Here is a 12,508-nt window from a genome sequence, read left to right as displayed (position 1 = left end):
CTGCTGAAAATGGGAGTTTGGAGTATCTACTTTTCATATTCTGCAGTGTTCAGATGGTTGCCACTCAGGCTTGCCTTCTGCTTCCCAACAGCTTTTATCTAACTCCTGTCATGCAGTGGAGACTGTCAACAGTGCCATTTCATGGTAAAAATTTTTTAATAACTCAGATACTGCGCTTGGGGGAAACAGGGCAGAAAAGCAGGCCGATGATTTACTGATCCTGGATAATCAGTTTATTTGATTTAAAAAATATTATTGAGTTTTAATGGTTCATTCGTTCTGTTTGTTTTTTTTTTTTAATCCTTCAAATAGGTGACCTTGGGCTGAATTTTGTAGCAGGCACTATCTGACTTAGGGGTGCTTTTTTCCATAGGAAGTTGCCCATGAAATAAAATTATATGTGCAAGGTGTCAGGCCAAAGCCTGGTGAACAGCATGTGCTCAACCATGCTTAGGTCTCTGTCACTCAGTACTTTCATCCTGGCCTCAGGGTGCCCTTGCTTCATGCTAAGACTGCATTAAAACACAACTGCTCGATGCCCTATTTGATCAGAACCTTGACCTATTATACTGCTAAATCCGGTAGTGACTTAATAAGATCATTCCTCATCTTCTCCCACTTCTCTTTTTCCAGACCTATCTAGATTAATACTGCCGTGATCATGTGTTTGACCCCACTCCCGAAACAAAATAAAAATGTGACAGCAAACACAGAAACAAATCACAAAGCCCAAACTGCAAGCAATCTTTGATAAATCCTTTGATTATATTAGTATTTTAAAGAACACTAATATGACTTAATCAATCTGGGTTGGGGCCAGACATTGTTATTTTTAAGAAGCTCACCAGGTGATTGTACTGTGCACCCGGCATTAAGGACTACTGAAGTGTCCACCTCTTCAGCATTCCAACGAAGCTCTTCTCACGTAATGATTTCAGACTGGAGCCACATTTCTTCCTGTTTCCCACTACTGCTACCCATTCGTCTATCCTCCTCTGCCCATATCACATGGGTTGCTTGTTTTCTACTCCTGCCATGCAATTTCCTTTTTAATCTTTTCTTTCTTTGCTTCTCTCTTTTGTTTTATAACTCATATGTCTTAAATAACTATAATGATTATATCATTTTAATGTAATATTTCTTAAGACTTAATATTTTTAGTCTTTTTAGGGTTTTTAGTTATTAAATTTATTTCATTTAAAGTGGGATATATGCTTAGTATAAAATATTTTAAGACACCCAAGTACATGAAAAGTGAAAGCTTCTACCCCCAAAATAGCCACAGTTAATAATTTTATGTTTTCTCTTAAGATACTTCGAGTGGTATTTTATGATACCTATTCCTTAGCAATTTACTTTTTTTCCTAAATATATGTATTGTGGCTTGCTGTATCAGAATAGATCTGTCTTATTCTCTTCATGTTAATATGCTATAGTTTGCTTTTAGTCTTTTCCTTATTCACAGATGTTTAGGTTGACTTTTAGTTTCTGTTGTAACCTGCACAACATTAAATTAATTTTTTTGTACATCACTGCTAGGCAAATTCATGGAAGTAGAATTTTGGTTTCAAAGGTATGCTCATTTTTAGTTTTGATGGATATTGTCAAATTGCCTTTCAAAAAGTCTTCACCAGTTGACTCACTTCTACCAAGTTTATCAGAATACTTATTTCTCAATCTCACTGTTTTTAAAAAAATTTTGCCAATCCGATGGATGAAAAAGGTAACTCGTTATTTTAGTTTATATTTTCCCTTTCTTTACTTCCTCCTTCCTTTCTTCCTTTTTTTCTCCCTCTCTATTTCAATAAATATTTTTGAGCACATCGTAGGTATTAGTAATGTGATAATTAAAGATGAAACACACACACATTGTATCTATAAATACATATATTCTTCTGTGACCTGCCTTTGAAAAACACGGTTTGTGCGACACACCTTATTGTCCTTGCACTGTGCTTTCACTCTGTCTTCTTCAGATCTCCAGTGACACATCGTCCAGCTTGTTGTGATGGTGGCACATTCCTGATGGCCTAGTTGAATCTGCCTCATCTTGTCATCCGTGAAACTGTCTCTCACTCTCACATTCCATCTTTATTCCTTGGGAATATTAATGGTTCGATTTTCTGAGTTTCCATAGCTTTATTCATATTTCTGGTACTACCACTTTGTTCAGCTTTTCTTGTGTTTTTAGTTGTTTATATATTGTTACTCTAGATTACCCTTTCTCCATGTTTCTGATACCAGATATAGAAGTCATTTGACGTATGCCAGATGAAGTGCTATTCCTGGGCAAGTGGTCCTTATTCAAGGCCCCTGAAACTGTATCATATAAATGGCTTCCTACTTTGTATATAGTCTGGACTGATCACAGATTCAGTGTAGGCATATGGAAAGGAATATAAAGGCTGTGCAACATCAAGAACCATTAGAATGAAAAATAAATCCACAAATTTACCAGGGATTAATCTAAGTTTTTCAGAAGACATAAAAGGAGGTGACTTAGATCCATTATCCCATGAGAGATGTAGTTTAAAGAAAATTTTGTACTAATAATGTTTTATATTTCTGAGTAATAGGAACATCTCCTCATTATTTGTTATCACTACTTTTTACAGTGCTTGACACATTGTAAGATCTCAGTATTCTTTGCACTGAGTTTACAGTATACAACTTCTCCTATGAATTTTATTACTTTTGACTCCTATCATCTTAACACATGGTAGGTGCAGTTTGGCAATTGTGGTAGACAGAGATATATTAATGCTTCCACATTATAGCCAAAAATATTGTTTCAATGTGGTCAAAGGGTGGGCTTCAGGCCACTGCTACTAGCTTGTAATTAGCCATTAAGATGAAAGCCTATGCCCCCTGACTCCTCAACCAGTGCTCTTCCTTTCTTAGATGGATGGACTTCTCTGAATTGGGTTTTGTACTTGTTCTAATCTCCTTTAGCATCATGAAAACATTATGAAACCTGATTGAGTCTTATTTCCATTGGGAAAATAGTATTTTAAATGCCCGATACATGGATTTATACCCAGCAGATTCTTTGTACAATTTTATATTATCAGTGTTTTACTTTTCAGTCAATTTTTTTCCCATTTTTTTTTTTTTTAGGATCCTAGAAAACTTCTCTTCACGACTGGTAAGCTGTTATTCATTGCTCTTTCATAAGATTCAGGAAAATCTTTGAAAATAGGCATCATCAAATTGCATAGCAACTAGTTGTCTGTTACTATGTAACAGGAAAAATTTGCATATCAGAATAAATATTAGGAGTTTGAGTTTAAAGTTGCAATGAAAACAGAGGGACGAGGAAAACAGTTGGGGTTCAATTGAAGAGTAAAAGTAAGAAAATACATTTGTCTTTCATATGTTCTCCCAATGAAAATAATGTTATATGTTTATTGAGGACCTGCTTTATACATACTGCTGTGGCAAGTACTGCTAGAGATAATACATGTGGGATGGGTTCCTACCTGCAGGGTGTTGGAAAGAAACACCAAGCACTCTGAGTATCAATGTATTTCTTATAATTCAGATATTTAGTAGGATATTTTGTGATCTTAAAACCTATAAAAAAGAGGAGAAATAGTCAATAAAATCAGTTATTTTTCTTGAAATGTGTCTCCTTTTTTATTTGTAATTTACTTTTCCTTCTCAAGCATCTTGTCCATGAAATCTCAGTCTAGACTATTAATTTGTTAAAGCACATTTGAATATCCCAAAACTTTGCCATGATGTTAGTATAATTCTTACTAAAATTTTTCTCTTTTTCAATCTGACATTTATACTGATGAAAGGAGAAAACTATTTTGGGGATTTTAGCACATGTATCAGGGATAAGGATGATTGGGTAGTTGAGATAGTATATTGTAAAGGCTTGTGTATAACATCCCATCAAAGATCAGAATTGCATATGGAACTGAGGCATGGGCCTGTCAGATGCACTGTTTTTCTTTTCAATCAATTTTATGATGAAAAATAACAATATCCAGGTGTTTTCCTCATCCATGTCACAGCTATGTTTAGATTTATAAAATATATTTTGTTTCTGCCTTATGATATTTGCCACTTGTGAAGTATTTCACAGATTTCTTTTTAGGAACATTCTTTAGCTTCGTTTACAGCTTTGATCATTGAAAACATAGTTATATTTAAGTCTTAATAATTAGATGAGAAATGGAAGGGGAAAAAAGCAGAAAAACAAAACTTTTAGTATGAATCAATGTATTTTTTGGTTTATATGAATTAATTTAAGAGAAATAATTAAGAACTTTGTTTTAATATTGTTTCATACAGCACAAAATATAGTCAAAACCTTGGAACATTAGAAGTGTTTTAAAAAGTTTAGTTTACAAAGATACAAAAAAATTTCTTATATGACAAAAATATTAAATTAAGGAACTTAGTGTAATTAATACTTCTATAGAAACAGATGATCTCTCCACCTAAGCATGAAACCCCATCACTATTTGTTCTTTCCCAGATGTTCTCATGAGTGGAGTTGAACTAAGTAGAGACAATACTTGAAAACAAATTTCCTGGCTCCATTCCAGAGATTCTCTGGAGGGGCGACCTGCCAATATATTTTATTAACCTTCCTATGTACCTTGGGAGCTTCTGTTTTGCCCTTACTGAGCATCTCATAATACTCTTAAGCATAACTTCTCAACACCAGCTATATTTTGCCCACTCTCTTACCTTACTGTCTTTTTTTTTCACCTGGTCATCTCCTGTTCATTCTGTAAGTCTCAGCTGATGTGCCGCATTATGCACAAATTCCTCCCTAATTCCACTAGCCAGAGCTGACCTCTTCTTGGTCTGGGTTCCTAAAGATAAATAGTAAAATTACTATGTTGTAAAATGTGTATTTCCTTAGATATACTGTCTTTTCTACTTGAAGGTGAGCTTCTCCAGAGTGGGGCAGGGCAGCCCTTAAGGCATACAGACAACAGGCAAATATTTTTTTGTAGAGTTTCTGTCAATACAAATAATTTGTATCACCCCAAATCAGTGTGTCAGCATCATTTTGATGGTCTAGTCTACATCATTTCATGAAAGCAATTCTGTGCTGGCCAGTCTGGAATGTGGGCCCTCCTGAGCATGAGTCTAGAGCTCCTAAGGCATCTGATTGACCCCACTGAATAGTAGCAGGTGGGAGAACAAGGCAGAATCTAAGGATGGTAATGGGAATGAGTGACGCTGTTTTCTACAAATAGACAATCTAGCTTTGTATTTTTAATTCATCTCTGACTAAAACTATTTTGTAGCTGTCTTTGAATGTCACCATCCATAGCTCCTCAGAAAAATTAAGTTCCAGATGAAGAAATGCATGCATGTTTTTAGCTGTTCTACTGATAACAATTTTTTATTAGTTGACATGCTTCTTGGATTTTAGTTTGCTTAATGTTACATAGTCTTCTCTCTGTCTTTAAAATTTAAAAATTTTTTTCAATGTAACCTAGGACTGAGAAATTAAGATTGTCCTATAAAAATAAAACTTGTGGCACTATAAGTGACATAAAATATGATTGTTAGACTTACTAAATAAGAAATGTTAAAAACATTCCAATTAAGAATTTAGAAAATAAAACAAGTTTAAAAGATTGGATTAGTGAAACATTCATTTAAAAATGCTTAATACGTATCTCCAAATTTTGTAGTACTGTGTATAATGAGAATAAAATGCACAATATCTATTTCAATTAGAAAAACCCTTATAAACAAATACAATTATGTTTCCAGTTATGCTGGAGAAAAAAAAGGATAATGAATACAAGATGGTGTGTTTCTGACCACATCTGGGTAAGGATGAAAATGATCTCTGTTTCCTCTAGAAATGGCAGTATAATGAAATCATTCATTTTAAAGGCTACTAATTAATGAATGTAATTGTAGTTTTTTTCATTGCTAATTACAAATAAGTTTTTCTGCTTCACTGACCTGAAGTGTATTATGCTGTAAATTATAAACTCTGGTCTTTTTACACTTCTAGTAGAAAAGAAAAAATGAATTCTTTACATAAAAAAGATAACTTCATAAATCTGAAAGAACATTAAAAAGCATTGAATTGATTTTACTTAGTTTACAGATGAAGTTCAGTGAGATTGGGGTTTGGCCTTGAGAACAGTAACCATTTTGTAATGCCAGAATAAACATGCCATTGGTCAGGTTGTCTGGGGCATCTACTTCATCTTCAGATGACTGCAGTCAACTATTTTACTCCCTCTAAATCTTTCTAATATGTTTTCCAAGTTCTGCTCTAAAAGAAGTTCTCTAGTTAAATGTTTGAGGAAATATTTGTTCAAATTTAAACTTTTTTTTTTTTTTTTTTTTACTTTAGTACTGCTCAGAGACTTTAATACACTAATGTGCCTTGTGACTCCTCAGGGAATGGTTACGGCATCTTTGAGTAACAGAAATTAATACCTCAAGGAATTAATGCTCAAATAATACACCTTGGAAATTATGTCTCTATTCTAAACACACTCAGTTTTTTCAGGTGTCTTTCTGATGAAGTGCTTTGCAAACATTCTACAACTAATCTTGGCATATTTAGAACCACATGAGAAACCTTGTATGTAGACATAGAGGTTAATGAAGCACCAACAAAATTATTGGGAAGGCCTTCAATCACAAAATAGAATATCCCATCTGGGATTCTATTATTTATTTATTCATTTGGTCAAATAAGGATTTTTTAAAACTTACTTGAAGCCAGAAAGAGAAATCTCCTCTTTTTTTTCTTCTTCAAATTTATTGAGTTATAACTGAAGAATACAAATTATACATTTGTAAATTATGCTGTCTGATTGGTTTTGACATAAGTATATACATGAAACCGTAACCAAAATTAAAATAACAAATATATTTATCATTCTAAAAAGTTTTTTATATCTCTTTATAATGCATCCTACCCTCTACCCCTCCTTGCAACTGATCTGCTTTCTATCACTTCACCATAAAAAACAAAACAAAACAATGAAACAAAACAAAAAAAAACTAAAGAATGGTTTGAATTTTCTAGAATGTTATATAAAAGGAATCATAGAACTTATACTCTCTGGTTTGTTTGTTTTTTGAGGGAGTCTGTTTTTTTCCACACAGCCTAATTTTGTGAGTTATCTATGTTGTGTATACATCAACAGTTCATGGTTTCTTTTCTTTTCTTTTCTTTTTTTTTTTTTTACTACTGATTACTTTTTCCAGGTACAGATAATACCACAGTTGTTTATCTATTTATTTTGTTGCTGGAGATGAGTTGTTTACAGGTTTTAACTATTACAAGTAAAGTGGCTATGAACATTTTTGAACATATCTTTGTGTGGATATAAAGTTGTGTTTCTTTCAGGCAAATAACGTGGGAGTGAAAAGGCTGGATCATTTCGTAGGCATGCTGTTCCTCTTAAATAGTATTTCTCTGTACTATTAGTTCTTTATTGTAAACAGTGTAATTATCTTGCTCTTCTATTACCCCTAGGAAGTAAGTACTCACCTGGGGCAATGGGGAAGATGATGGGAAAGAGAATACCCTGAGAAAAAATGTAGAGAAGAGATGGTTTGGATTAGGCACCTCAGGGAAAGGCAAGTGTTAGGCTTCAAAATCTGCGTACTGGGAAAAGTGAGGAGGAAAGAGTACTGAAGTATTAAGTATCCAAGGCTGACTCCCTTATTTCTCATGTGACCCTTTACAAGTAGAAACTTGTTTCTACTGTACTGAAATTTCTAATGTTATTTTCCAGGGATTCTAAACTGTCTGGAATCCTAATGATGCACACCTATTTTGCTCTCATATTGTACTCAGCTTGCCTGCTTCTGCTAGTGGCTTTGAGGCCATGATGGCCCTTCTGTTTCATAGGTAGTTCCTTGGCAAGAAGAGAAATGGAGAGATGGCTATACTTTAGGAGAGAGAATTATTTTATTAGCTTTTCTACGAAGACTTAAGATGTAATCTCTCAGCAAGGACATTTAGGACTTACTGTTGCTTATATGATTGTAAGAATAAATAAAGGCAACTTGTAGACAGGATGTTTTATTTGGTAGTAAAAAGATAATAAGAAATGAGCCTTTCAATTTTAGTTCTTTTTGATATTGTGTATCAGCTATTCACTTTAGTTATGCTCTATGAGCTAACACTGGGTTTGTAGCAATCTATCATGTCAGTGTTAATTTTGAAAGCTAATATGTTTACACATTTTCTCTTTTTTTTTTTTAAAAAATTAGTGTTATGTCATATCTGAAGCACTGATTTCAACATGTTTTCCAGACTAAGGGGAAATATGTCTGCAAGTGTTCTTTAAAACATCAACACTATCATTTATTTTTTCTTGAAGTCCATGATTTTTTATTCTACACTTGAAGCTGTGGTTTTTAGAAAGCTTTAGGTTTTGTTTATTTTTTTCTTTAAAATTATTCTAGATAATGAAACCCAAAAGAAATCGTTTGAAAATGAAACTGAAGCAGCTACTAGTTCTATAAAAAGAGGGGAGGAGAGAGTAAGGGAGTTTAATACCATGATGGAGGAAACCAAAGCATTAAGGGTGTTGAATGTTACCTCCATCCCATGGATTAATTTGGTGTAGTATGTCCATGTAGAAGCATGTACATATTCACCGTTTTGAGTAGAATATTTTAAAATACAAAAACAAACTCTTCTATTAAAGTAGAAAATAGTCTCCTTTGTCTTGAGTACCTTGAAACTGTGCTAATTTAAAACGAATTTTTTGAGAGGGAACATACGAGATATGTAATTTGAACTGGGCTTCCCACAAAGCAGCATAATACTTTGGATTTTAAAGCAATAATTTTTTGTACTTTTTTTCTCAGTATGACTTAAGTTAAAATGTACTTATGTACATTTTTATAGTTCCTGGCCTGACAGGCGTCTGCATGGTATTGGTACTATTCCTGATGATCACAGCTTCTACATATGCGATACGGTGAGTGTCAGTCATGATTTCCATGTTTATTGGTCCGGTTATTTAGATTTTCTTTAGATTATCTTTATTTTCATGTGTAGGAAAAGTCTTGATTAACCAGGATGCTTCGCCGATAAAATATTCTGGTTAATGGACTATTCTATGTAACTGAAAGTGAAGTAGAAACATTTCTATATATCATTTCCTGTTTTTGAAAAATCTATTTTAGTTGAATAGTCTCCAGTGGTAAGGAATCATGTATGGAGACATTTTAAACTGAGGAAATTTGAGTTCTTCAGAGTCATCTTTCTGAAGAATAGTGTATCTCTATGAGACATGGGATTGACTTCAGTATATATGCACAGAAATATATCATTTAAATTATTTTATATTTTATTTCCTGATGTGAGTTTATTTTGCTGTAATTTAATGTAGTATTGTAAACAAAGCTTTGGAAACATGGTTAATTGACATCTGCTAAAATAATCGGAAATATCTGCATTCACATTTATTCTAGTTAAGAGATACTGAGCAATTGCAGATATACATTTTTATGAACACTTTCATAAGTTCTTTCTGATGGATACATTCTGTTTACTATGTTACTGGGCAAACTTCTTGGTTAAGAAACCAAAAAGAAGAAACAATATATAATCTTCAAAAAACCTCAGTCATTCTATTGTTGGGATATGAAATTTAACAGAAATACGCACACACATATGCACACACACATACTTTGAGAACAGTTGCCCTACAGCATACTCATATAAGCTATCCTTGTACTTCTGAACCCATCTATGTACACATATACACACCTCAAAACCTCACAAGTAACTTACCACTCAGAGATTAACAATATAAATTTTCTGGTATTTGTTTTTACAGACTTAATTACTTCTTTTGCTCCCTCATTCCCCATCTTCTATATCCACCAAAATCACTATCCTTTTCTCCCTTTTACACTCCTGATCTCTCTCTCTTCATATATCTACATATTTTACCAAAGTTGGACCATATTTATACATACTTTTTAAAGTCTACTTAAATATTTATCATTCTATATAGTGTATCACTATATAGATAAATGCTACTTCTGCAGCCCCCTATTATTAGATATTTTAGGTTGATTCTATTTTTTCAGTATTTCAATTGTGAAACAAACGCCCCGTTAATATGTCTTTGTGTACTTTTTCAATTATGTCCTAAGGAAAAATACCTAGATGTAGAATGGCTGGGTCAAATGGTAAGCACACTTTTAAGACTTTTCATAAGAATTGAAAATAAATTACCTTATAGAAAGAGAAATCTCTAACATTAGTGCATGAGGGTGCCAATTTTGTGGGAAAATTTTAAATTTTAGTTAGGTCAGGCATTTATTTTAAAAACATACTTTGTTAGTGTTAGGAGTTCTTGAAAGAAAATTAGGACATCTGACATATTTATTTACGAGACTGAATATATATGAATGTTCTACATCTAGAAAAAAATCTAGAGATAGTTTTGTAAAGTAGAATATAATGATCAGCTTAGCCATTACATAAATTATTTGGTGAACATGTCTTAATCTTTCGTTTTTTCATTTATTTATAAAAGATTAAAAAACCAACTCTGCTTTTCTCAAAGCTTTATTATGAAAATCATGAAATTCTAAAATGGATCATAGAAATGACCATTTACCCTTTCTCTTTACCAGTGAGGAAATAAAGCATTAGAAAAATTAGGTGAATAAATATGACTCCAGCATTTGATTTCTGATAGTCGAATGTAGTCTAGTAATTTATCGATGGTTCGATATAGGTCAATCTATTAAAATAAGTAATATATCCTAAAACCAGATGACAGGAATACAAACATTTTTATCTCAATAGACTTTAAAATGGCAGTCGTTAAATCGAAACTCTAATTCTGGATTAAAATAATCAGAGTATATAAGGAATTAATTTTATTTATAGAATTAGAAAATGTAAAAGCCAGGACCGAGATTATACTTACGAGTAAAACATGAGAAACATTTCTAAGAAAATTATGAAAAAGTAAACGTGATATTTTTAATTCCACTAAAGCATACCATTACTTACATATAATAAGAAGTGAAACATTTATAATTAAAAAGAATGCAACAATAAATTATCATTATTTCCAGAAAGATAGTTGTAATTTTCTGACCAGAAAAATCCAAGAGAATTATGGAAAAAATTAGTGTTATATCAAATAAAAGAATTGAAATAGGTAATTGAGTACCAAAAATCATTTAAATAGCCCTATTACATAATAGCTATTATCAGTTTGAAAATTGAATAAAATAAAAAGATACCACTAACAATTGCAACAAAAACAAAATATCTAGGAATAAACTTAATAAGAAACTAGGTAAAAGCTATATAGAAGAAAGAACACAATTTCACTGAAATAAGTAGAAATTTGAATAAAGACTATACACTGCAAAGATAGAGTTTTTCCTCAATTATTTTATAAGTTTTTTTGCAATTCCAATAAAAATCCAAGATGGGTTATTTTGTTTGTTTATTTATTGAATTTAGTAAAGCAATTCTACAGTTCATCTGAGAGAACATCCAAACGCATGTCCAAAAAAGGAGTAAAAAGGGAGATGTAGCTTACTAAACATTGAAATGATTAAGCATCCGTAACAGAACCGATTAGGACTCACAAAAATAACCAAGACATTGAACCAATGATAGAGTTGATAGAAAGCCTTCTAAGGGACTTTGCTATATATAAGAACCTGCTAAATGACAAAGGTGCCATTACAAACTTATAAGAAAAGTAAAGCTTAAGTGGAGAAAATTTAAGATAACTTAGAGTTAACTGTAAAACAATTACATCATTAAAATTTAAAAGGAACTTTAAATGGATATCAGATCTCATAATGGACAAGAAAAAGTATAGGAAATACTTATCTAAAGATATGAAAACTAAATATACATTATGCAATTGAAATGTAAACATGTTGTTTGGCAAATTATTACAATTATGTGGAACTAAGACATGCTTAAAATTTGAATAATTTACTCACAACAATTAAGAAAAATTCACTATAGAAATGGGTAATTATTATAAGCAGATAAGTCTCAGAAAAATTAAAAATGTGTAACACACAAATGAAATAATACCAAATTCCACTTATACAAAATAACGTAAACTTATAAAGCAGAGTTTGGGTTTGGGGAAACAGGCATTCCTATTCTACAGTTGGAATAGTAATTGATAAACACGTTTCAGAGAGCAGTGAGCAGTGCGTATCAAACACATTGCAAACGTGCACCCTTTGATCTAGCAATTCCACTTCTAGGAATTTAGATTAAAAAAGAATCAGATATGTGCAAAAAGGCATATGTTACAAAGATGTTAATGATTTTGTTTATAATAGCAAAAATCATGAGTGAAGTAAATGTGAATCAATTGGCTGTTGCTTAAATCAGGGATTCTAAAAGGTTTAGGGGTTGTAGCAGAATCATCTCAGAAGCTTTTACAAATACCCACCCTCCACCTCTAAGATTCTAATAAATGAATATCCACCCTGACATATGAAATACAATAACTTTTAGTCTTTTTTACTTATCTCAAAC

General features: G+C 32.3%; 1 protein-coding gene across 7 annotated transcripts in view; it reads left to right on the top strand.

Moving 5' to 3' along the window:
* Positions 1-12,508, top strand: part of NOX4 (NADPH oxidase 4) — a 137,583-nt gene that overhangs the window by 29,281 nt on the left and 95,794 nt on the right. For all 7 annotated transcript variants that reach the window (XM_025042647.1, XM_015600601.2, XM_025042643.1 and 4 more), the window contains 2 exons: positions 3,118-3,145; positions 8,870-8,942. In XM_025042647.1, coding sequence (XP_024898415.1) covers positions 3,118-3,145; positions 8,870-8,942 — 101 coding nt within the window. The remainder of the gene's footprint in view (positions 1-3,117; positions 3,146-8,869; positions 8,943-12,508) is intronic.

Source organism: Pteropus alecto, unplaced genomic scaffold (assembly GCF_000325575.1).
Source record: "Pteropus alecto unplaced genomic scaffold, ASM32557v1 scaffold7, whole genome shotgun sequence".
NCBI classification, from domain to species: Eukaryota; Metazoa; Chordata; class Mammalia; order Chiroptera; family Pteropodidae; genus Pteropus; species Pteropus alecto.
The sequence above is the reverse complement of the archived record's forward strand: the minus strand, read 5'-3'. Positions and strand labels throughout refer to the sequence as shown.